At 43.6% G+C, this 26232-nt stretch overlaps 1 protein-coding gene across 1 annotated transcript; it reads right to left on the minus strand.

Annotated features, from left to right (window-relative positions):
• Positions 1 to 7256: 7256 nt before the first annotated feature.
• LOC119709393 (myosin-1B-like) lies at positions 7257 to 24569 on the minus strand. Its single transcript, XM_038157106.1, has 39 exons — positions 24512 to 24569; positions 22777 to 23017; positions 22548 to 22691; positions 22300 to 22456; positions 21947 to 21974; positions 21734 to 21848; positions 21549 to 21641; positions 20721 to 20784; positions 20501 to 20599; positions 20295 to 20398; positions 20079 to 20217; positions 19317 to 19435; positions 19068 to 19217; positions 18213 to 18383; positions 17184 to 17493; positions 16992 to 17074; positions 16403 to 16490; positions 16187 to 16304; positions 15904 to 16027; positions 15685 to 15821; positions 15328 to 15583; positions 14114 to 14356; positions 13748 to 13924; positions 13517 to 13662; positions 13338 to 13428; positions 12860 to 13249; positions 12496 to 12622; positions 12278 to 12396; positions 11812 to 12008; positions 11269 to 11452; positions 11017 to 11182; positions 10719 to 10843; positions 10260 to 10568; positions 9314 to 9517; positions 8846 to 8971; positions 8581 to 8751; positions 8385 to 8489; positions 8151 to 8246; positions 7257 to 7544 (listed from the first exon to the last, which is right to left on the minus strand). Exons 2-39 carry the CDS (start codon positions 22978 to 22980, stop codon positions 7389 to 7391), a joined length of 5835 nt encoding a protein of 1944 aa, XP_038013034.1. The 5' UTR covers positions 22981 to 23017; positions 24512 to 24569; the 3' UTR covers positions 7257 to 7388.
• Between the last annotated feature and the right edge of the window lie 1663 nt (positions 24570 to 26232).

The following is a 26232-nucleotide window of genomic DNA, read 5'->3' on the forward strand; positions in this document are numbered from 1 at the left end:
ATTGGATGTAAATGTATATTTCCTAGGAAGTGGAATGTTAACAAGCACCATGCCTGTAAAGTATGCTGTCATAAATAAGGCACAAATCACTTCCTAGAAGCAAAATTCTGATTTTCCTGAAGTGTGTGTGTACTGAAGGCTAAAATGAGAGCAGAGATGATAACTTGATGTTTGATCCATATAAGCTGTGTGACAATGGGGTAAATATAAATGGTATATAAATTTATAGTAGAAATTAAGTAATATAAATTATAGATATTATATATTAATATAAATTTATAATAAATTTATATTATATATAAATTCTGAGGTGGGATGAGAGCTTGTTAGAAAGAATGGCTGGGAGAGAATTCAGATGATCAGATATTGGTTTCTCTGGGGCAGGATTGAAGGCCCTTCAGACAGTAGTTAATGTTCAGACTCAGGTGTTTATTACTTATCAGTAAAACAGCTTCACAACCATGAGTTCTGCAGCCTTTCATTAGCAAGGCACAAAATTGCTAACTATCTCTTGTTACAAGGTCTTTTAAGACTAAACCATCCAATTAAGAAACGACAGATTATTTTCCCTTTTAACCCAATAACTGATCCCTCGAAGCCCACAATGTGGACTTTCCTGTCCAATTACAAAACATCACCCAAACCCATGAAGAAGAAGAAAGGAGAAGGTAAAGAAGAACAACCTGCCTCTGCCCTGAAACCTCCATCTTGCTTCATATCTGTTACTATATTCTAAAACCCCAAACTCCAAGTTTTCCACCCTGTGAGATCACACACTTCTAACCAACTACACACCTGTAATCCCAGTGCTATCAATCAACTTTGGAAGCCTTCTGCACAGCCTCAGGTCAATTGCAGTGGTCTCTTGTGGGTCTGTGCCTTTCAGCACAGAAAGTTTAAAATTCTCAGCATCCAGAGGTCCAGCAATGAGAGGAAGTCACAGGGGTGCTGCAAGTCTTCATCAAGAGGCAAGATAATGCTGAGTTCATGAACTAACACTGTACTGGTATGGGGTAAGACCCTGATGACACAGAAAGGCCCTGTACAGTCTCAGCCAAGTCTGCTGTAGGGGCAAGACATTCTTGAGCTTCAACTCACCCAATGCAGCAAACCTTTGCTCTGCTCCAGACCTGAGACAAGGTACTTCAGGGTCACCATGTGTGCCCAGCTGCCACATGTTTCTGCCACCCTATTTTCTCCTTTTTCTGATATGGCACTTTGCTGGCCCCTCAAAAACCCCAAAGGCAGCTGATGGTGTTTCGGGCCTGCCATCAGTCCCAGTCATTCAGCTTCTTCCCTCTCCAAAATGTGCCAGCCTCATGTTCTTCCTTCAGAACTCCTCCTCCCTCTGCCCTTGGCCAGTACCCAAGGGGCACTAGTGGGCCACCCACTTGCTTTTAGGTGGGACAGACCTGCCAGGACCTACAGGCCAGCCCAGAGCATTGTCCTGGCAGTGGCTCAGCCTCGATGGTGTCTGAGGCTGTGTGGCAGCAGTGTCTGCACACCCCTTCTCCTACCTTAAACCAAATGCCCTCCCACCTCTCCTGCCACCTGCACTGCCACCTGAGGGTGAGCTCTGTGTGTAAACACATCTTCATTTCACCCAGGAAAGAACACTTTTCTGTGGTTTGCCCTTTGACAGCCTGTTCTCTTCATTTGGACCTGAGAAATGTCCCAATTTAAAAATAATTGGCTCCCCTGTGCCAAAGATTTTACCAATATTTCTCTGAGGACATACTGAGCTGGACACTTTGATCCCAACCCCACCATTCTGGCTGGTTTCTATCCCTTTTATTTTGATTTCTTTTCTTTCCATCAAGCTTCCTCCCTGTCAGCACTGAGCAAGTAACACGTGTGGCTAATACAGAAAAGAAATAGGGAGGTTGGTGCCTTCCAGCCAGGTCAGCCAGAGGAACTTGCTAAATATGTTTGTCATTCACTTGTTGTCTCAGACACTGCCAGAATATTTTGAGCAGCAAAGGCCCCTGCAGCCCTGCTAGCTGAAGGGCATCAGCTGGCAGATGGGCTGTCTGGTGGAAGGGCTCCTTTCCCTGTCTCCCAGTGCTCAGTGCCTGCCTGGTTTCCACCTTAACAGCAGTTTTCCATGCAGGATTTGTTCCAGATCCTGGCTGTTCTGATCCAGCTGGGTCAGGAATGCCACAGCTCCTTTGCCTGGACAGTCTCATCTGCAGAAGATGACAGGTTAATCTGTCATGGCCTGCTTTTGACAAACTGCCTTTCTTCCACTTTTCCTTGTAGTGTGGACTCTGTTGCAGCTCTTGCGGAAGGTCACAGCCCTTTGGAGAGTCATTCCTTCCCCAGACTTTGTCATTCCCAGTCCTTACTCCAACCCATACATGGTGTGTGCATGGTGTATGAAGGCAGGTCTGGAAATCCCTCCTGAAGGGGAACTGAGCAGCTATGGTCCCAGTAGAAGATAATTTCTCCCCAGCTTGTTGTCTGGTCCCACCAAATGTTGAACTATGGTTGGTCTCTGTAATGGCCACACGAGCACTCCATGGCAGCCACTCCAGAATGAGCTTTCAGTGGGCAGAACACTGGAATCATGATTCACAGAGGCATTCAGGGCTGGCATGACTGGTGGGAGAATCTTCTCCAGCCTCACTGAGAATTCCTCACCATTCTGGATCATTCAGTCAGTCTGTTATAAATTTGAACCAGAATGGGGTGCAGATAGAATAGAGGATATAGGTAAACATCAGCTTTTTTACCTACAGGCAGGCAGTGAAAAGGAACTGCCTTTGTTACCATGAAAGTTTACTTACATTTTTGATAGTGGGCTCTCACTATATGTGCCTGAGCCTTGGACTTCCTGAATATAATTCCCAGTCCCGAGGCAACTCCACAAAGTAGAATGTGATTAGTCTTAAAGGTTGCCAGGGATTGGTGAACAGTAATGTTCTGTTTTGATGGTGAGCAGATGCTCTGCCTTGCCAGAGGGAGAACCATTCATGTGTAAGTGAGGAGGTGTGTGGTGGAAGGATTAAGGTGTTTAGTGTGGATGTGTCCTGAAGGAAGATGAAGAATGTTCCCCCACCTTGCTCCCCACAGCCCCCCCCATTGTGAGAAAGACCTCATGGCCCCTCATGGACTTTTCCTCCAGAAATTCACTGGTTTCTCTACTTTTTCCTTAGCTTTCCAAAAAACTCGACAGACAAACATACAGCTATTTCCATTTCAGCTTTATAATACTTCAAATTATCTGATACACCAGATATTTTATTCAAAAACCTTCCCAGTGGGATCTGCAGCTTGCTAGTGCTGTAGCCAGCCATGCTGTCATATGAACAGGGCATGCTGGAGGCATCAGTGCACCCTGTGGACCCTGATTAACTGTCTGGCAGGGAATATTCACACTCTGCTGCAGCAGCATTTCTGCTGCCTCTGTGTAAAACGAGCTCTCCCAGGAATATTAGCACATGCTGAGAACAAATGCTGATGCTCTGATCTGCTGGAGCAAAACTTCTCATCCCTACTCTTCTGCTAAGACCTAGCTGAGTGCTGGACCATTGCAATGGTAAGGACATACTTTGTACATAAAAAGCAGTAAGAATCAGATCAGACTGAAGTAAAGTGTATTTCTTGCAGGCTGTTTGTGTGTCATACTGTGGCTGGCATGATGAGTTGCCCAGCAAAGATCTATTAGGCATCCCTAATCCATGCTGGTGCAGGGAATGAAAAAAAAATAGTAAGAAACATGAACTGACCTAGAAGAAAGTTGCTAATTTTCATAAGTAATGACAGACTTGAATGCATCCTTTGGGATGAAAAGCAGTTCAGGATGTTCACTGCGTGAGCTATGAGAGATAAGAGCTAAAATCCATGGAAATAGAGCATAAGGCCCTGGATAATGCTGATGGTGAAATTTGGGGCTGGGGGCAGCTGTTTAGCTGGGGATTTTTTGGGGCAGAGAGGGGGTGAGGCTTGTTAATTTGTATGAATTGGTGGCTTTTCTCTCTTCAAGTTCTTTTCCTCTGGTCTTAGTGGTTGCTATGCTTGCGATCTTGCTTCTGTTCATGGAAATCAAAGTGTTACTTTTCCTGGTATGAACTGTTGTGAGTGACATGTTTGTAAAGGTGATGCCATCCTTTTTCAGTGGGAACTCCAAGTGGCTTCCTGAAAAGCTGCAGTGGCAGATTATCTGCAGTTAAGAGGAAGGTGTCATTTCACTGAGCAGAGGAAGGTAAAAACTGTGACCTGGAATGTCAGGATAAACAGTTCTTGAAATTACATCACAGTTAGCTAATCATTCTCCTTCTACCAGTACAGCTAACATGAGAGGATGACATCTGAGCAGCGTTCTAAATAATATCAGAGTAATGTAGAGGATACTTTTTTCCCCACACCCTGGAGCTTCAGTTACATAGAAGATGAGCAGGGTGGAAAGACTGATAAGCCAATGGGAAGAAGACTAGGGCCTGGAAATGTCAGAGATGCTGGAAAGTGAAGCAGAAATTACAGAAATCAATGTTCAAAGTTCAGTATGAGAACAAAAAAAAAGGCCAGCTTGAACTGAGAAAAGAAAAAGAAAGGATGATGGTGTATGACCCACATATAATGTCTTAGTGCCTTTTAAAGTGCTGATGCTTTTGTGCTCAGGAGACACAACTGTCCGTGCCCAAGCTGGTGAAGGTCAGAGAACTCCACAGTCCACATGGGGCAGCAGCTCTAGTGAAGCTCATCAGCTGCATCTATTTTAAACCTTCTCTGAGACTTGCTTCTTTAGGCCAGTTATGGGCCCATGTTTCTTCCTAGATCAGTTCCCTGTGCATCAGCACATTTCATATCACAAGCAGCCTGACTCCAGAAATAGTGTGTTGATGCAAAATGACTCCTGTCCTCCTGCCAAGGCAGCAAATCAAAAGTGTGGAGAAACTGCTTTTCCTTACTCATCCCTCTAATATTCCACTCTGATTCCAACAAGTCTCCAGCCCTGCTTTCCAGGATGGCTGGTGGCAAGGCCAGCTCAGCTCAGGGCAATGTGTGTGGTTGCTCTCCCTCTCCCACCTGTGCAGTTGGAATTCTGGCCCCACGTGCTGTCTCTTAAGGAACCTGCAATGTTACCTTTCATCAGCTGAGCATTAGTAACAGCTCCTCAGGCCATACTTTCTTACAGGAGAGAGAGAGAGGAGCCCCAAGAGTTTCAGGTGCTCCATGTGCAGCCTGATTCTTCCACAGTCAGAGCAGCTTGTTCATTTTGGAGGGTGATTGTAATATTGTCCAAAGGGAACAGGGGGTTTTGGCATTGAAATATGGTCCCCAAAGTTGTTGTGGTATTTACTACTCTGTCAGCAGGTCTAAAGAGGTACAGATGGAGCTGGAAATACTTCTCCATGTTTTCACTGAGCCACAGTTGCAACACACTGATTTTCAAGTTATGTTTTTGGGATTTTTTTGTTGGTTTGTTGTTTAAAGAAAGATGTTCTTTAGAACAAAGAAATTCTCCTGCTTTCTTTCAAGGTGCGGCAGGTAAGGTTTTGTGTGGAAAGAAAGAATACCACCTATCTCTTAGGAGCATATTGTGGGAAGGGAAAACGAGTCATTTCCGTTCTTTGTTGCCCAGATATCACTGGCACTGATGAAGTTTTCACAGCTTCACACATAGAGATGATGCCTCTGAAGAGCATCACTTACAGTGACACAAGAGTCAACACAGGGCATCATCTTTTCATTAAATATATTTAACTGGTGCCTAGCAAACTACTTCCATATTTAGTTGTAACATGGAAGGATTCCTTGGGTGTAAACCTCAGTGTGTTTGGGAGGAGGAGGACCTCCCAGTCCTGAGCACTGTTGCTGCAAACACACTGACTGCTGTGGTGCAGTGCAAAAGGCTTCAATCCTGCTTTTTTTTTCATCATCTCCTTTCCAACATCTCCAGCTCCTTTCCCCAAGGTGTTTCACAGCTCCTTGAAGCACTCCCCATAAATAAAGAGGTATAGACCTAGCCAGGAACCCTGAGGGACCCACAAATGCTCCTGTAGTGTGATAGAGCCACGTCTCCTTTACAATGGTAAAATGGAAAATGGTATCTGCATGCAGAATCTGCCCTTGGCAGATATGAGATGTGCCTGGGTCCAGTACTGCTACAAGTGGAGCTCCCTATTTTAAGTACTGCTTCTTGCCTTGCAGGAAATAGCCTTTCATTTAAGACTTCAGACTAGTAAACCTTGTGTAGATGTCTTGTTTCCTCTCTGGTCACCTCAAATACAGTTGGCATCTACATTCCACTCCAGTGCTGCAAGAGTCAGACAGTAGGACACAGTTTGTCATTATTGTCTGTGGATTTTTGCCTCTGTAAAGTGTTAGAGTTTATTATTCCTTTCAGGTTGTAATGTTCTCAGTATTATTTCCACTTGAAGACTCATCTTGCATGATGAAAACCAGTTCTTTTACCTTTTTGTATTTGTACATTACTCTCAATTATTCTTTAGAATAAAAACTCATACATTTCAGTACTGGAAACACTATACAGTAGTGCAGCTGTTCCCACTTGCTCTGGTGGCTCTACATGTTAAACTGCTTGGGGTTTATCCTCTTGTTCACACTTCTACTAAGCTGTTCATTCAGTTCAATTTAATTTACAACTGAAACATATTATTATTGGCTAATCTGCCTCACAGAAGAAGTAAGTCACTGCAATATCCCCTTATCCAAATAATACATTATTTGTTTTTCTTTGAAACTGATTGTTAACATCATATTTGTGAAGTTATTAACAAGGCTGTATGATCTTTACATTTCCTCAGTAACAAGCCACTCTCTAGAGTTACTGGCCTTCACTTGCCTTGTTCTAAGGCAGCACATCAGTCCTTGCCTAAGTTCCTCCATAAGGACTCAGAGACATAAAGATGCTTTTGGGACTACAGATGTTTTCCTTTGGGGAAACTTGCCTCTCAATATCACCTGCCCAAGTGATAATGGGACTATCAATGAGAACCTCTGAGTATTGTACCCATGTAGAAACACGATTCACAAAGGAAAACCAATTTTTTCTATGACAGGACAGAAAAGGTGCGTGTCCTGCCTTTGTCCTGATCCTCTCCCAGTATGGAAATTAAATTAGTCTTATTCCCACCTTGGTAATGGGAGTAAGACAGAGTGGAGAAGTATTGGATAAGGGATAAGTAAAGCTGTACTGTTACGCAAGGCTTATAGTGAAATAAATATTTCATTTGAAAATGCCCTAAACTTGTGTAAATGCAGAACTGAATTGTAATGACCAAAACCACTGGTTCTGCTGTGTATGCAATGAAATCTATGTTCTTTATTCTCTACATATTAACATGGTTATGAACACTTGAAGAAGTGACAGAGGGCACACATTTTGTGCAGCCCTCAGGTCACTTTGATGCCTCGTGACATCCTCACTCTTCCTCTCCTATTTTCTTGCCGTGAATCTCGCGGCTCTTGGCTCGGAGCTTGTTGACCTGTGACTCTGCAATGTCAGCCCGCTCCTCGGCTTCCTCCAGCTCGTGCTGGATCTTGCGGAACTTGGAGAGGTTGACATTGGACAGCTCCTCCTGTGAGAGCACAGGGAATCAGGGGTCAGGAGCCCAGGGCAGGGGTTTCACTCTGCTCCAAGTCAGCCTTATGGGGCTGCAAATCTCCATCCCCCTCCCACCACTGCTCACACATCAGCCTCACACAGAGCTCTTCATCCTCTCCTTTTCAGGACTCTACTGGGACAAGCTTCACCAGGACTGGGTCACATGTGAGGAGCAATTTCACCCCTTCGATTTATCATTTCTGTACTTACCCTCCCACTACATCCTGCCCAATTGTCAATTCAACTTACTGTATTGGGAAGACCAGGAAGCCTTCTGCTGCTAATTATTAGCAGACATTCAGGAACTTGTCAGTCACTGGCTGTGGCCCCTGGGTTTGTTTACTCTGGCCTCCTGTGTAAAACAGGCTGCAGAACTTTCACTTAATGAATATTCCTGTCTGCAGGGTGCCCAGAGCTCACCAAGGCCTCAAGACAGGATAGAGAAGCAGCGTGGCCAAGAGAGTTGTGTCTTGCAAGTTTCTTTCATATCCCTCTCCTGGTATTCAGACTCATTCAATGTCTGTTCTGCTCCAATGGAATGGAGCAAAGGGTGTTTGCCCTTTCTCCAAGCAATACTTACGGCCTCCTCAGCTTGTCTCTTGTAGGATTTCACTTTCATTTGCAGCTTGTCCACCAGATCCTGCAGCCTGAGAATATTCTTCCTGTCTTCCTCAGACTAAAATGTTTGGCAAACACGAAAGAGAGTCAATTCCTGGTTCTGTGAGGTTAACAATTGCCCTTGGGGATGGTGTGGGCAACAAAATGTGACTCACTGAGAGAAAGCCCTGTGAGAGCAGCAGAGCTCCTGCCTTACCTGGTAGGTGAGTTCCTTCACCCTCCGCTCGTACTTGCGCACACCCTTCACGGCTTCAGCGCTGCGCTTCTGCTCAGCATCAACCTCCCCTTCCAGCTCCCGCACCTGCAAGGACAAGCCCATCCCTGCAGCTTCCCTGGCAATGCCTCTCCAAGGAGGGACACGCTCACTCAGGCACAGCCCCAGCCCCACACACCCTGGCCTCCAGCTTCTGGATCTGCTTCTTCCCTCCCTTCAGTGCCAGCTGCTCAGCCTCATCCAGACGGTGCTGCAGGTCCTTGACCGTCTGGTCCAGGTTCTTCTTCATCCTCTCCAGGTGGGCACTGGTGTCCTGCTCCTTCTTCAGCTCCTCTGCCATCATGGCCGCCTGATCAGAGCAAAATGTCAAAGCCATTTTGGGGCTGGACATATTTGGGGGAGAGTACATTCACCATCAGCAATGCCAGGAGCGCCCAACTCACATCTGTGATGGCCTTCTTGGCCTTCTCCTCAGCATTGCGGGCCTCCTGGATGGTATCCTCCATTTCACCCTGGATCTGGGCAATGTCTGTTTCCAGCTTCTTCTTGGTGTTGATCAGGCTGGTGTTCTGTTGAACAATAAAATTATGTGTAGGTATTTCCAAAAGAGAACAATTACTCAAGACATTTACTGTTTCAATGTAAAATTATCCTCTAAATATCTAATATGAGCATCTTCCTGACATATCTTGTCAGGTCATACACAGCTGGAAAGAAAAGAATTACTGAAATTTGAAGCAGCTCTTCTGACTGCTCTTGCAATTCTACTCATTTTGCTGTAATCCATTTCCTTGTACAAGTGTAATAATTCTGGTTCAGATAAAGTACTTCATTACAAGAGCTGATTTAGGAATTTACACTGAAGAAAATCTGTAAAGGAAGAAAATTGCCCGTGAGATTTTGAATCTAACCTGGGTGTGGAGGAGCTGAACTCTCTCACTTGCATCCAGAAGCTCCTGCTCAGCCACTTTCCTCGACCGCTCCGTCTGCTCCAGAGCTGCCCGGAGCTCCTCAATTTCAGCCTGCAGCAGGTTTGCTCTGCGCTCCACCATGGCCACCTGCTCCTTCAGGTCCTCCTGTGTCCTGAGAGCATCATCTAGATGAATCTGGGTGTCCTGTAAAGAATAAAGAGAAATTATAGGGCGAAGAATCAAGAGAAATTATAAGATGACACAGCAGTGTTGCACAATGGCAATTGCCACCAGTCCCATAATTATTATGGTAGTATAATATATATCACTTTAGGAATATATGTATATGTGGACTTGTTGTCCATCTAATCACAGTATCTTAGAAAAATCAGTTGGAGGTTGATTCATGAGAATCTGGGACAGCTGAAGAGTAAGGTCAAGTCCCTGAATTTTAGGAGAGTGGACTGGAGTTTCTCAAGGAATTCCTGGATGGAAACCCCTTCAGAAACTCCCCTCAAGAATAAAAAAGCAAAAAATGAGTTAAGAATGTTTTTTTTTTAGAATGCAGGAGCTCTCAATTCACATGTCGAAGCAATCAGGTAAGAGAGATAGGAGATCAGCATGGCTGAGGAAGGACCTTCAGGTCAAACTGAGGTGTAAAAAGGAAATGTATAGGTGGTAGAACAAGCGCCAGATGTCTTCAGAAGAATATTGAGGTGCTGCCAGGATGTGTGGGGATAAGATTATGAAGGCCAAGGCAGAGCTAGACCTGAATTATTGTTTTGTGTGGCCTCACATTGATGATTACATCCAGTTCTGGGATCTTCAGTTCAGTAACTAGTAACTGGGCTCTTCTATCAAGGAACTAGAATGTATCTAGATGACTGCAGCAAAGCCAGTATTGGAAAAAGTAAAACCCAAAGTGCACATTCTTAGTGTAAAATACCTTGAGCACTGCCTGGGTGTTTCTCAGGTTCTTCTGTGCCTCTGCAGCCAAACGATTGGCATGGCTCAGCTGGATCTCCATTTCATTCAGGTCTCCCTCCATCTTCTTCTTCAGCCTCAGGGCTTCATTCCTGCTCCTGATCTCAGCATCCAGGGTGCTCTGCATGGAGTCTACAATTCTGAGGTGGTTTCTCTTCATCTGATCAATCTCCTCATCTTTCTCTGCAATCTTCCTGTCGATCTCAGATTTCACTTGGTTGAGCTCAAGCTGCAGGCGCAGGATCTTCCCCTCCTCATGTTCCAGGGAGGCCTGGACAAGTGGACACAAACATTGATAAAATCAAAAAGATTTTCAGAAATCTCAGCTGCACTCCCCAGCCAGAAGAGAGAGCAACCCAGGCCTTTTCAGCCCTATTTCCTCATTTCTTTACTACAGATGCCAGTGGTTGTGGTCACGTACCTCAGCTTCCTCAAGAGCAGCCTGGATTTCAGATTTCTCCTGCTCAATCTGCTTCTTCACTTTCTCCAACTCATGAATGGCCTTTCCTCCCTCTGCAATCTGCTCTGTGAGGTCGGAAATCTCCTCTGCAAGGAAAGGTGAAAAGAGCCATGGTCAGGCACAGAGGTGAATGGAGAACGGCTCTGGTGCATCAAGGTGCCAGGCAAGATCTTATCCCTGCAGGCCCAGAGCTGTTAAGTGTGGCAGATAGACAAGCTTGTGAGAAAGGCCAGGGAGGAGCAGAGGGCCAGGGACTTACGCTGCAAGTTCTTGTTCTCCCGCTTCATTGTTTCCAGGTGGTCCAAGGACTCCTCATAGGCATTCTTCATCTTGAACAGCTCCGTGCTGAGAGAGCGCGACTCCTTCTGCGAGGCCTCCAGCTCAGCCTGCGTTTCCTCATACTTCTGCTTCCATTCTGCCAGGATCTGAAGAGAAACAGGCTGTCAGTAGGGCTGTGGCCATCCCGGGGCCCTGCTCTGGCCAGGAGGGCTGGTGCTGGAGGCCAAGAGACCTTGTCAAAGTTCTTCTGCTTCTTATCCAGAGCAGCGCAGGCAGCATTGGATCTCTCCACATCAATCATCAGGTCCTCCACTTCATTCTGCAGCCTCTGCTTTGTCTTTTCCAGGGAGGCACATTTGGCATTGACAGCCTCAACATGTTCCTCTGCGTCCTGCAGCCGCTGGGCCAGCTTCTTCCTGGCAGGAGAGAAGCACAGTTGCATGTTAGAGCTTGGAAAGACATCAGTTCTATTCTGTCATGAGAGGTCAGCTGGTCACTCTAAGGGTTTTGAACGATGCACTTTTCACAGATATGTAAGGACCTATCCTTTGCTGAGTCCTATCACCTATTAGGCCTGTCTTAGCACTTCTAGTCCTAAAGCCTTTATTTTCCCTTCCTATCTCCATTTTTTCTCTGCCTTCCTCTCTCTCCTTTTTATAAAAATTTATATCCTTGCCTTATCCAATTCTTGTCTTAACCCACTCTCAGAGATTCCAATTTCTATTGACCAGCCTGCATTTTCTCCTGTCATTTGCCATCCTGCTTCCCCACGTACTTGGCCTCCTCGAGCTCCTCCGTGCGCTGAATCGCGTCCGTCTCGTATTTGGTTCTCCACTGGGCCACTTCACTGTTGGCCTTGGACAAGGCTCGCTGCAGCTCCCCCTTGGCCTCCTGCTCCTCCTCATATTGTTCCCGGAGCAAGTCACAGTCGTGGCGAGCGGACTGCAGGGCGTGGGCCAGGGCGTTCTTGGCCTAGATAGAGAGTGGGGTTGTGTCAAGGAGCAGTAATATCTCATAAAATCTCTTCCAATGAATTAATTTCACACTACAAACATGACTGCTAGAGGAATGTTTGCAGTGAAGGATAGATGTAAGCCTGGGGACAAAATCCATTAATCAAACTTATTGTGGAAGCAAAAGCCATCCCCCAGCATAGCTTATGCTAAGCAGATCCTGTCCCCACTAGGAAATATGAAGCTACAAGTGTTGTCAGTGGCCAGTGGTAAGAAATCAGGAATAACCTTAATTTCTTCCTCTAGATGCCTCTTGAGTTCCTCAATCTGTTGGGTGAAAGCCTGTTTGCCTCTTGACAGCTGAGAAATCAGAGCATCTTTCTCATCTACCTGGCGTGAAAATTCACCTGGGGAAGCACACAAATAACAAGATATTCTAATTGTCATTTATGACCCAAACAAGCGGGTTTAGGAGTCATGCCAAAACATACGGTAGTCTCTCTAACCTGCTTCTGTCTGCAGCCGAGCTCTTTGAGCATTGAGGTCATTGATCATGCGCTGATGTTCTTCTTCCTTGGACTTAATCTCACTCAGCTGATCTTCCAGGGTGCGGCACATCTTCTCCAGGTTGGCCTGGGGAGATCGCAGAGAATGAAAGAAGATTATTATCTGGATGCCTTCTTATTATGAACAGCAGGATTCACAAAAGAAAAAAGTGAACAGACTTGCAAGTTACAGAGTGTTCCTGGGTGTTAGAAGATTAGAAACAAGTTCCATACAGAGACATGGTTAGATGGTAATCTGTCCATAATTTTAAAGGATGTATTTCAACATTATTTATACTCATGTTTTTTCCATATTTTTCTATACCTTGGCTTTGGAGACAGACTCCATGTTGCTGGCCAAGTCATCAATCTCCATCTTCATCTCACTCTTCTCCTTCTCCAGCTTCTGCTTCACGCGTTGCAGGTTGTCGATCTGCTCGCCCAGCTCAGCTGTGCTGTCCGCGTGCTTCTTGCGCAGCGCGGCAGCCGTGGCTTCGTGCTGCAGCGTGGCCTCTTCCAGGTCACGGCGCATCTTCTGGAACTCTGCCTCACGCTTCTTGTTCATCTCCACCTGGGCTGCTGTGGCCCCTCCTGCTTCTTCCAGGCGCTCGCTGATCTCCTCCAGCTCCCTGGACAGGTCAGCACGATGCTTCTCTGCTTTAGCGCGAGAGGTTCGCTCTGCCTCAATTTCCTCCTCCAGCTCCTCAATGCGGGCCTGCAGAACAGCAGGGAGCCTTCACAGCCGTGCCCTCCTCCTGCCTCAGCTGAGCCTGAGCAAGGCAGGGCAAGGAACAGGGACTTGCCTGCAGCTCCTTGATCTTCTTCTGAAGTTGCATGCCCAGGGCCTGTTCATCCTCAATCTTGCCCTGGATCTGGCTGATTTCAAAGTCTTTCCTTTGGGCCAAGAGAACCGTGTTAGAAGTCAAAGGAAAAAAGACAAGTGCTGCAGCCCAGCACTCAGGAACCCCAGAGACACACTTACTTCTTCAGTTTCTCATCCAGCTGCTGCTTATCATTCTCCAAATCCATGATGCTGTCCTGGGCCAGCTTCAGGTCTCCTTCCAGTTTCCTCTTAGCTCTCTCCAGGTCCATGCGCAGTTTCTTCTCTTGCTCCAGGGACCCTTCCAGCTAAACACAACAACACCATCAGGCCTCTGCCAGCCAGGCTAGACTCCATACCTGTCCTGTTCCTGCTCTATGTCTGTGTGCTTACATCATCCACTTGCTGCTCCAGCTTGGTCTTGGCTTTGGTCAGAGTATTGACTTTGTCTTCCTCTGCCTGCAGGTCATCCAGGGTCTGCTGATGGGCCTCTTGGAGGGCTTTCTTCTCTTTTGTCAGCTTGGCAATGGTCTCGTCCAAAGCTGCCATCTCCTCGGTCAGGTTTTTCACCTACAAATACAAGAATGTTTTAAAATTTGGAGCAAACATGTTCACTGGTTTTATGTTTCAAGTATCTTTTGGATGCTCAGAGATGCACAGATCAAGATTTTCCAAAGCCAGCATGTCTTTTGGTAAGTTGCCTTTTACTCTGAGAGTCTGTAATTTCCTGACCATTTATGTAACTGCCAGTGTGTGTACCTTGTTTTCAGTGGCATGCTTTTCCTTCTCCACCTTGGCCAGTGTTAGCTCAAGGTCATCAATATCTTTCTTCAGCTCTGAACATTCATCCTCCAGCTTCCTCTTCTTGGCTGTCAGCTCAGCATTAATTTCCTCTTCATCCTCAGCCCTTTCAGTCACCTCCTTGACTTTGGCTTCCAGCTGGATTTTGGTTTTGATGAGCTGGTCACACCTTTCCTCAGCATCAGCCAAAGCATCAGCTTCCTGGTGGGAAAGTGCAGGAAATATTATTTAGTACTGAAGGAACCTATGTGAATTGGCAAGACTTTCAGAACTGCTTCCGGGGAAAAAACACACTGTACATTCACCTTGGAAACTACAAATCTACAAAAAGCTTTTAGTTAGTTTTCTTGTTTGACCTTTTGTATCTTTAATACGGCTCTGGCTACATTTCATTTCAACCTATTTATTTTGGGTATATCAGAAAGTCACGTAGATTTAACTGATGTTTTCCTTTTCTCCTTTAGAAAGTGATTGTGCCTTATTATGTACTAAACTCAAATTTATGTGGAAGTGTTGAGAAATGTAAATAACTCTAGCTCCGAGGAAATATTTGAAACTCCCATTAGTAGCTTCATACTCAGCCAATGGTGTCAGTAGACAAAAGAATGAGATTCATCATTCCCTGAGACAGACATTTCAACTCCAGGGTATTGCCAAAATGTTTTTTATGGTTCTGGGAGACCAAAAGCCATTGGTGATAGACATATGGAGATGGTGCTCGTGGTGTAAGTTGTAATGGACATCTGTGTCTTCTGGGAGTAGTAGCTACAGGAGGTGAGGTGAGATCTGTTATGAGAAATAGTAATCAGCTCTTCATTTTGACAGCTGAGTTAAGGCAGAGTAGTGGGTTAGTCCAGCTACTGTCTCTGCTCCACTAAAAACACTACAGTGACTACAATAAGGCTTTATGTCTCACATAATGTCTCTCATATGGCTTTATGAACTCACACAGACACATGTAGGTATGAAGACTAGAAACTCATAATTTTTAAACTCCAGCTCACAATGTAGGATTGAGTGGAGAAAGAACGTGGCCTTAGTTTTACCTTTAGTTACATGGTATTAGGCTTAAAGTATTTTAGAAAGCTTACTATGTAATTTGAGAGTCCTGTATTAGGAAAGAATAGTTAGCTCTTATTTACTTATAAAAGTATAGAAAAAATGTTACTCACAGCCTGCACTTGGAGCTGCAGGTCATTTTTCTCCTGCATTAGGGAGGCCATTTTCTCTTCAAGCTCCTTTCGCTTCGCCTCAGACTTCGCAAGCTCTTCCTTGGTTTTCTCAAACTCTTCCTTCATGTTGGCCATCTCCTTCTCAGACTCCGCACTCTTCAGCAAGGGCTTGATCTTGAAGAACAGCTTCATCCATGGCCAGTGTTTGACATTCATGAATGCACGAATGTTGTACTGGATGCAGAAGATGGATTCCCTGAGGCATAATTAAAATGTACAATGAATATTCTCAGTCTGATGAGTGTCAACAGTTTCCCATGAGCAAAATGACTTGAACTGAAGAAGAGGAAGGTGTACCTGCGCTCCACCATTCTCTGGTACTCCACCCTCATCAGGAAGCCCCTGCACCTGGCCTGGGTGCGGGTGATGAGCTGTGCCAGCTTCTCATCCCTCATCTCTTCCAGGATCCCTATCAGCCCAGCTTTGAAGAACACCTTGAGAGAGGGAACGTTGCAGCACATCACTGTCAGGCAGAGAGAGCAAAGCCCAGGCAGGCAGTGAATGGGAGTTTTGTACCTTGGTGTGTCCAAATTTGTACTGGGTGTGGTCCACATCGATTGAACTAAGAAGCTTCTCAGAAGCCTTCTTGCTATCGATGAACTGTCCCTCAGGGATGGCACTGGCATTAAGCACCTTGTATCTGTGGAATCAAAAGAAGACAAGGCTATTTTTTTTCCAAGCAACACACAGTAGCCTCTAAACCCCATCAACTGTCTTTTTGAAACAGAGCACAGCCTAAATGGACCCATGAATGAACCAACATTGCTTTTAATGATGCTGACAAGCACAGAGCTCTCACCTCTGTTTGAAGTCAGCATAGAGGACTCTGCTGGGGAACCCTTTCCTGCAGATCCTGATCCCTTCCAGCACGCCGTTACAGCGCAGCTGGTGCAGCACCAGCTCGTGCTCCATGGCACCTGGCAATGCAGAGCACAAATGAGTGGCACAGATTGCAGTGCAGGGGGGAATGGATGTAACAGAAAGCAGGATAGATATTTCAGCTTGGGGTTCTTACCAGGTGTTTTAGTCTCATTGGGGATGATGCAGCGCACAAAGTGGGGGTGAGTGCTCCTCAGATTGGTCATCAGCTTGTTCAGATTCTCCTGTGGGATCATGCATAGTAGTTTAGATGAAAGAAATTTACTTTTGCATACTTTGTACCTAGATGCCAAGGAACTAATATAATATATCTTAGAAGAAGCTTTCAAATTCAACGTCTAGATTTAATGAAACCTTCTACATTCTTCATATTGATAAGTATTCCCATTACAAAAATGTTTAAAATTCTTCGCCTTATTTGGGAAGAAGTAAAACACTACTCTGTGAATATTCTAACGCAAGCCTTTTTGGGATAAATATTTATAGTAATATTTCATTACTAATTCTGAAAACTAGTTTTCAGAAAAAATTGAATTTTTATATGAAATTCAGAGAGCCAAATGAAGACTGCATCCTAAATTTGAACACAAAATCCCTATAAAATGCAATTCATACTTAGTGTCACTTCTTTAGGAAACCAATGCCAGAATACAAAACTGAGTGAATTTATCTCAGTTTTGACATTATGTTCATGTCACTTTAGAAAAAATGAATCCATACTTTACCCGGAAAAGAGCTGAGACAGTCTGGAAAGAGGATCCCTTCTTCTTGCCTCCTTTCTTGCCGCCACCACCACCACCACTAGCCTCTTAAAATAAAATTTAAAAAAAAAAAAGTTTTTCAGTATAACCTTATAACCTTTTTTGTTGTATCCTTACATATCCCAACTGTTGAAAAAGAAAATTTAGAAATATAACCTGCTTCTGCTCCACCATAAGAAGCAAAGAGTAAGGCCAGGGTCTTCACAGATGACTTCTGGTACAGCCCAATGACAGTTTCATTCAGAGGGTCCTTGTTCTTCTCCAGCCACCCAGTGATGTTGTAGTCCACTGTGCCAGCATAGTGCACCAGGGAGAAGTGGGCCTCAGCCTTGCCTTTGGCAGGCTTGGGCTTCTGGAAGTTGCTGGACTTGCCCAGGTGCTGGTCATAGAGCTTGTTCTTGAAAGAGGTGTCAGTTGCCTTGGGGAACATGCACTCCTCTTCCAGGATAGAGAAGATGCCCATGGGCTGGAAGATAGTTCAACAAACAAGAGAGAATGCCTTTAGGATATATGATTATGGCTTGGTCTCAAAGGGAATGTAGTAAAAGACAGGAAGCTGAAAAAAAAACTTTGCCACGTAGAAAATTTATTTCTAAAAAGTGAGTTCAAAAGATTCACCTGCTTGATTTACACTTTGGCATCGTGACTGATAATGCTTCTATGCCAAAGATTATGTTAAAATTCATGAGGAGAGAGAACATATTTTAAAGTGTTTTTCACAATTGTGTCCATGCCATATTTACTTGTGTTTTTGAATTTTCAATCAGTGACCTAAATTAAAAGGAACTACAAGAAATCTCTGTTTCTTCCTCTCAGAGGTTAGGCACAGTACTTGCTTTGCTGTGAACCATTACAGATAGCTGTATGAATAACCATACAGTAATCCATTTCCAGATAACTTTATTCCAGAACCCTAAGAAACTGTTTTAATTTTACTTTAGGAACTGCCCTGTGTTTTTGAAGGCAATATCATTTAGTCAAGCAAATTGAGATACCTTCCATGCAGAGAATGTGTGAGAATTACTTCTATAGTTTTTGGTGGACTTTGTAATATCTAATGCATAATTCGCGATAGTAGAGGTCAAGACTTTGTCTGCAATTAAAATGGAATACAAGAATCCAACCATTGGAAATTTAAAACAATGAGTTCTTGAAAATGGAAGACATCTTGAATTAAAAACATACCTTCTCAATGAGCTCAATGCAGGCAGCCAGGTCCATGCCAAAGTCAATGAATGTCCATTCAATCCCCTCCTTCTTGTACTCCTCTTGCTCCAGCACGAACATGTGGTGGTTGAAGAACTGTTGCAGTTTCTCATTGGTGAAGTTGATGCACAGCTGCTCCAGGCTGTTGAACTGCTCAGTGGAAAAAAACCAAAACAACCAGCCCTCATCAATATGCCCAATTCTTCATCATTCTCCTCCACCCTTTATAAATCTCCTAAATTAAAACACAACTGTATTACCAGGACCTCACCGTAACAGAACCTATATGCAGCTCCCAAAAGAAATACCTATATAATAAAAATGAGGGACTTTTTCCAGAGCAGATATTCTAGTGAATCTGCTAAAATTAATAAAATACTTTGGCTTTTTTTTTATTCAGCAAACAAGATGAGTGCATGCTCTTGTATCCAAATTGAAAACCCTTTCTATTCCTTGGTTCTTTAAACATTTTAAACATCTTTCACTCATTATATATTTGCCAATGCATCCCTTAGCTCTGCTCCAGAAGATCTTTTATAAATTTGTTCAAAATATTTGGGGTTATTTAATCCTTAATATTAAGCTCAAACAGTTGTAATATTACAACATATAAAATTCCATTTGCTGCTTCTGCACAAACAACATGACTCTGTGCTTGTACTGATGGAGCTTTGGAGGATTTTGTTTTCTGCTAGAAAAGAAAATGACTGGGCTTTTTTCTGAATAAAATCACAAATTACTAGCATATGAAACTTTCCAAGGAGTATTACTTGCAAGCTCTCTGATGTACCAATCCTTCCCTCCAAGAGCAGCCCTCAAACCTGAAATCCTTACATCAAAGATCTCAAAGCCAGCAATGTCCAGGACACCAATGAAGTACTGCCTGGGCTGCTTCGTGTCCAGCTGTTCGTTGATGCGAACAACCATCCACAGGAACATCTTCTCATAGACAGCCTTTGCCAGGGCACCCACTGAATTGTATACCTAAACCAAAGGAGAATGGGGCAGAAGAAATACAATATCCAGAGCAAGTAGCAAGCAATTCAAGTCAGAGGTTCCCTGTCACCAGCTGGTTGTTGTTACCTGCTGCACAGTTTGGCCCTTGGTGACGTATTCATTCCCCACCTTGACTCGGGGGTAGCAGAGAGCCTTGAGCAGGTCTGCTGAGTTCAGCCCCATCAGGTAGGCAGCCTTGTCAGCAACTAAGTACAAGGACAAGGAGATAGAAAAATTAGGGCTACCAATACATGCAGCATTTTGAGGGATGAACCCTTCCCAAAACAGCTGCAATATTTAATGTTCTTGGTATCAAATTTTGCTTACTAGCTCTCAGAGGAACCATGACATAATTATTCAATTGAAATCATCCTTTCATTGAATGTTTTACAGAGCAGTACATCTAAAGGAGATATGTGTCTTTAAAAATCTTCACAGAAACATTTAGAAATAATGTATTTATTTAAAATTATTCCTGGAAATCATGAGTAATTTTGTCCCAAAAATGATTTATGAAGTAGAAGTTCTGTAACTGAACATAATGCCTTAATTTTCTTTAAGTTTCAAGCAGAAACAAGTTTTTTTCAAAAAATCTTTTCTTTCTCAGTGGGTCTAAGCACACTGAGCAATTTATGCTGATTCAGAGTGGTAGCTCAGAAGAGATTTTTGGACATATAGGCAGTTGGTAGTGCAGATAATGAGCAGTGATTGAAGAAAGAATGCATTTTGGGTGGCAGTTTCATACCTATGTACCACCTCACCTAAACACATTTCTACTCCATCTTCCAAATATTGATTTATTATTGCCACTTCTATTTCTAACAGGTCAGCCAAAGATTTTGCTGATACCTTCTGTGCCATCAGGCTCTGCCTGCTCCTCTCGTTGCTTCTGCTTGAACTTCAGGTTCCCGTAGTGCATGACAGCCCCTGTCAGCTTGTAGATGGCTGTTTTCTCATCAGCACTGAAGCCCAGGATGTCAATGGCACTCTGCAATAGGAACAGTAAAATAAAAAGCTCTGCCTGGGAGATGACAATAGTTGCAATGCTCTGAAGTTGCTACTTACATCTGTAGCCATCAACTCCTCCTGGTCATTAATGCTGGCGACGGTGATCTCACCTTGACTCACAAATTGGTAGTCATATGGGTTGGTGGTGATGAGGAGCATGTCTGAAAATAAGAAGATGGGTCATGTAGGCTTAGTTTAGTCAATCAAGTAATAGTGTGAGCAGCTATTCAGCAATCTTCTTCCAAGTTAGTAATTCTTCCTACCAATCAGCTCCGGCTTCTTGTTGGACATGATCTGATAAAAGATGTGGTAGCTCCTTTCCGCCTTGAGCTGGAAAGTGACTCTGGACTTCTCCAGCAGATCTGGAGGGAAAATTTAGTTAGAAACAAGAAGAAACAGCAAAAGAAAGAAAGTGGGATGAAAATATGTTGTATGGATTGATGGGGGAATGGATGGATTGTGAACTGCTGAGAAGTGTCTTACATGTTTCAATATCTGCAGAAGCCAGTTTTCCTGTGGCACCAAAATGGATTCTGATGAATTTGCCCTTTAAAGGAATAAAAGTGTTTTAAGATTTACAACACAGAAAATATAGGTGAAATAGAGATGTTGGCACAAGTTACTTAGAGATATTTTCTTAAAATCTCTGTATTTGCACCACTAACATAAAGTTATCTTTTTCATTTTTGACCATGAAAATAATCAACAGTGACAAAACTGTATTTTAAGTATACTGAGTGTACAAATGAGAAGGAATGTGTGAAATTAATTTAAAAAAATATTCTAACTATATCCTGCATATAGAGAGCAGTTACCTTAATGATACAGAAATATCAATTTAAGTAGAGATGCTTAAATCTGAATTGTGATCTAATAAACAACTTCACTACTGATTAATTAAATCTGAAATACAGCATATATATTATTTAATTAGAAAATATCTCTCTCTTTCTTCCTTTCTTTCTCTCTCTCTCTCTCTCCCCGAGCCTCATTCCCTTTTTTCCTGAAATTCTACCTGTCTCTTAGAAAATTAATAGAAATGTAAGTAAAAATAAATACAGCTAATTTTTAAAATTACAATATGTTCTAGGAGAAACACCACATGACATAGTATTTTTATTTGCATTTTAATGTAAAACAGAATTATTTTTTTGTGTTGTGAAATCTGGACAATGATCTATAGGAGAAGTGGCAAAGCCATGGTAAGAAAATTCAGTTATACTCTTGAAAACATGATGGCTGAACAGAAAAGAATATTCATATAAACTCCTATTTACTATGCTACAGGAAATGTTTTGCAAAGCAACTCACAAAGCGTGAGGAGTTGTCATTCCTCACGGTCTTGGCATTCCCAAAGGCCTCCAGCAGTGGGTTGGCGCTGATGATTTGATCCTCAAGCGTTCCCTGCAGGGACATAATCATTGCTAGTTGTCCTTCCCAAAAATCATGTCAGAACAAAGGAAAGCATTAATCCCAACATGTATCTACTACTTTACCTGCATTTTGCCTGATGTCTGTTCTTCCTTCTTCTTCTCTCCACTGGCTGCAATTGTTGCAAAGTACTGGATGACACGCTTGGTGTTCACAGTCTTCCCGGCCCCGGATTCTCCGCTGCCAAAGGCAAGAGAGAAGCAGAGGGTGCGTGGTCAGGCAGGAGGTGCCCTGGCACCGGGCAGCCCCGCAGGGACCCGCGCAGGGGGTGTACGTACGTGATCAGGATGGACTGGTTCTCACGATCTGTGAACAAAGCAGAAACACCGTACTTAAAACTCCGTCAACAACAGAGAAAGAATGAAACATAGTCAGGTGAGTCTGATGTTTTGCCTGATGTCTGCTTGACTTAAACAAGCAAACCTTTCCAAAGCACATCACTGAGTACAGAGGTGCCTTTCATTTGAAAGAGTAGAAACAATGCTTTGAAGGTAGTAAACTCCAACAGAAGTGTGTGTCAGATCCAAGAAAGGTTTGAAAAAGTCTGTCCACTTTGCCACTTTGCTGAGACAGAGTATCCCTTCAGGGAATTTATTGGTCCAATGCCCCTGAGGCAGACAGAGCCACTCACCAGTCAGCATGAACTGATAGGCGTTGTCAGAGATGGAGAAGATGTGTGGCGGGGCCTCCTGGCGCTTCTTGCCTCGGTAGGCCAACACCACCTCGGGGTTGTACACCGGCAGCCACTTGTAGGGGTTGACAGTGACGCAGAAGAGACCCGAGTAGGTCTGCAAGGAAGGGACACAGCACGTTGGCTTCCCCTGAGCCTGGCCCAGCAGCCCCTGAGGCTGCCCAGAGGAAGCTGCTGCTGCCACTTACGTAGATCATCCAGGCTGCGTAACGCTCTTTGAGGTTGTACAGCACAGCGGGTTCGTGCAGGTGGGTCATCATGGCCATGTCCTCGATTTTGTCATACTTGGGAGGGTTCATGGAGAAGATCTGGTCATCCTTCACGGTCAGGGTCTGTCAGAGCAAGAAGGATACACATGTCAGCTAAGAATCCAGAGTGGGGATCATATGTTTTCCTTCTCTCTTGTTTTTGACTCACCTCTCCCCCTTCAGTCTTGACAGTGACTTTTCCCGATTCCCTGCTCGTGATTGTCCCTTTCACAAAGGATTCCTTTGCATGTACCACGAAGACAGATGACTTGGCATCAAAAGGTTTGTTCTGGGCCTCAATTCTCTCCTTCTCTGACTTTCGGAGGTAAGGAGCAGCCTCCCCAAAGATGGCCATCTCAGCGTCCGAAGACATGGCTGCACTTTATGGAGGGGCCTGTTAGCGGAGAACACTGTGGAAGAGCAGATATGTTGCTCAAATTTTCCAGAAAGTAAACACTTGTTAGGAGAAGAGAAATTGTGGGGAAAAAAAAGAAACTATATTAATACTGCTTGTAGCCTTTTGGAAGGAATTTCAAATTTTTGCATTGGTGAAATTCTTTATTTATGGAAAATGTCAAAATTATATTTTGGGAGATTATTTGGCCTTTACTCAAATTACATTTTAATAATCCATAGATACTTAGAATTCAACTATTCAGGCACTGTACTATGGAATTAAGAACCTCAAAAATCCTTTCAACTGCTTAAGCACTCCTAAAATTAGTTTGGAATTATTATAGCACTCTTTTCTCACAAGTGATAGTTTTTTACAAAGATCAGAATGGTCATACTACACTGTCTGAACTGCATACTGAAAAATCTAGCTTCTTAAGGACTCAGTTTCAGTATTTAGAACTTTTTTATAATTGTGTAATAATACAATTTTCTCTAATTTTATTGACTGCTTGAATCCAGGCATAAATTGCAATGTGACTGTTAAAAGAAGATTAATGCTGTTCAAACCACACTGAGATAGCTCCTTTTCTAGTACTTTCTTTTGTTTTTTAAAAATTAGTAGAATTTTAGAGAAAAACAAAGTTCAAACATTTAAAGCTCTATTGAAGTATTTAAAAATAAGAAATTTCAAAGCCTGAATTAATTTATCTGAAATATATTTTTCTTTCCCCTGCCCCAAGGGGAAAAAAATACCAAAAACAAACACTTGGCAGCTTAGGAAAACATTTAAATATCTCTTTCTGTATACAGTTAGGTACCTGATATTTACACAACATTTAATCTTGTGGTACTAAAATGAGAAAATATAACATGATATTTCTTTGTTTGTCTCTGGAGGAACGGGTAGTGGCTTCCAGAGGAGGGGGCCTGTGTCTTCCATTTCTTGTGAGGTAGAAAACAAGCAGAGCAGGGAGCAAAGGGCAGCATTGCCTTTTACAGAGGTGACAATCAGAGCTTGGTTTCTTATATTACAGCTCTTACTGCTTTAGTGATTCCCTGGCAAATTTCAGACAAAATATCCTATCACATATTCTGAGACAAAATGCTGATTTTTGCAGTTTTTCTACTGAATTCTTAGTTCAGTTACACAGCTACAACAGCAATGATGGGAAGGCAGTACACCTCACTCCCTGTTAGGTGAGTTAAGCAGAAGTGAAGAATGTCCCCATGGGATTTTTTGGCCTGCCATGGGTAGTCAGAGACTTCAAACACAGCTCCTTAAAGAGTGGACCAGATGACCTTATGAGATCCCTAATAACCTAGACTGTTCTGTGATTCAGTAATTCACTTGAAAACCTTACCAACCTTCAGCACCCCACCACCTTATACTGTGACTACAGTGGACTTAAGAATATACAGTGAAACAGTGATCATTCACTCAGCCACACACACACCCCACCCAAAAGGATCTGTCTCTGTCCCTATAAATTAGGAAATCAGCTTCTTACCTCTCGTGACACCAGATGTGTGGCTTGTGGGCTGGCAGCTGGTCAGTGCTGTAAAACAGAAATGGCAGTTCCCAAATTGCTGCTGCACAAAAATCAAGAGTGAAAATATGCAGATGCCTTGAAAACAGATTTGTAATGGAGTCCCCTCCTGCACAGGAGCACCGGAGGCAGCAGGAATGTGGTGGCACGTTAGGCTGCCATCCCCTTCCTGGCAGCCTGCAGACCCCATCTCTTACCTTGGAGCTTTCTGTGGAGCCAGGGCAGACGTGTTGCAGGGACATTTTATACGATCTCGCCTGCAGATGCTGCAGATGCCTACTCTTTCTTCGGTCAAAAATATTTGGCAAACCCTCTTTGGCTAAGCATTGTCTGGCAAACTGAACTAAGGGCATAATTGTCATTTGACATGACTAGATATAATTAGAAGATTTTGATGTCTTAGTGGCTATATGAATACATCTCCTATAAATAATGTGACAGGGGTGTTAAGGAGGGAATCTGGACTAGTCGAAGCACTTAAAGAACTTGGATTCAGGACTTATGGATTCTATTGCTGGCTTTCCCACCGACTCACTGCACGACCTGGGATGGATTGCTTGGTATGTCTGTGCTGCAGCTACCCCAGCTGTACAATGGGAATGTCAGCTTTTATCTTTCCCTTGTAATGGTGTGAATATTGTAAGAAATGCCTAGGAGGAATACACTGGGGAAGCCACTAAGGGGGAAGTAAGTATTACAAAAAGCATTTGGCGGATGTGCTGGTAAGATTCTGAGAGCAGAGGAACAATCTCTGTGATAGTGTGATAGTGCTGGTGCCTGAGAGTCATTGACAGGGCAAGATAGTATAAGGGACAAAGATTTTGTCACAGAAATGAGAGGCTGAGGTGTAGCTGAACTGCTGGGGTAGGTCTCAGAGAGAGATGTGAGATCACTTCTGATACATGAAAAGGAGCATACCTACATTAGTGCAGATATACCAACCTGTACACTTGAAATTGCAAAAGAAGTGGGAGATTCTCCAAGAAAGCATAGTAAACCTATGCATGAATTTGTGCTAAGGTGAGTATCGCAAGATGTGCTGTAGTTTCTGCTATGTAGATCAATGTAGCTTAAAAATACATGTTTCTTTCTTTTCTTGATTATGTTTTAATTAATCAGAAAGTACCCATATCCAGGACAGGACCTTGTTGTTTCTTATATCTTTTTTTCCAAGTTTGACCTGTCAATCTGTACCATAAATAAAAGAAATCTTGAGGAAAAGATTTGGGCTTGTAAAAAACGATGCCATTTGAATAGCCATCCCCTTTCAACATGGAACATGAGGTTTGGTGTCATTGGCAAACTTGCTGAGGATGACCCTGAACCCCTTGCTCCTGTTGGCTAAAGAGATATTAAACACTTCTGGTTTTGTTTCCCCTTCCACAGTGGCAACTTCACCAGACAGCCACGACTTCATAAGTATAATGGATGGTGGATAATGGATTAGCCATTTCCTCTGCCAGTTCCCTCAGGACCCGTGGATGGATCTTATCAGGTCCCATGGACTTGTGCACCTCTAAGTTCCTTAAATGGTCTCAAATCTGATCTTCTCCTACAGTGGGTGGTTCTTCGTTCTCCCGGTTCCTGACTTTGCCTTCTGCAAATTGGATGATGTGGCTGAAGCACTTGCTGGTCAACACAGAGGCAAAAACCTCATTGAATACCTCAGCTTTCTCTAGATC

This window comes from Motacilla alba, chromosome 18 (assembly GCF_015832195.1).
Source record: "Motacilla alba alba isolate MOTALB_02 chromosome 18, Motacilla_alba_V1.0_pri, whole genome shotgun sequence".
NCBI classification, from domain to species: domain Eukaryota; kingdom Metazoa; phylum Chordata; class Aves; order Passeriformes; family Motacillidae; genus Motacilla; species Motacilla alba.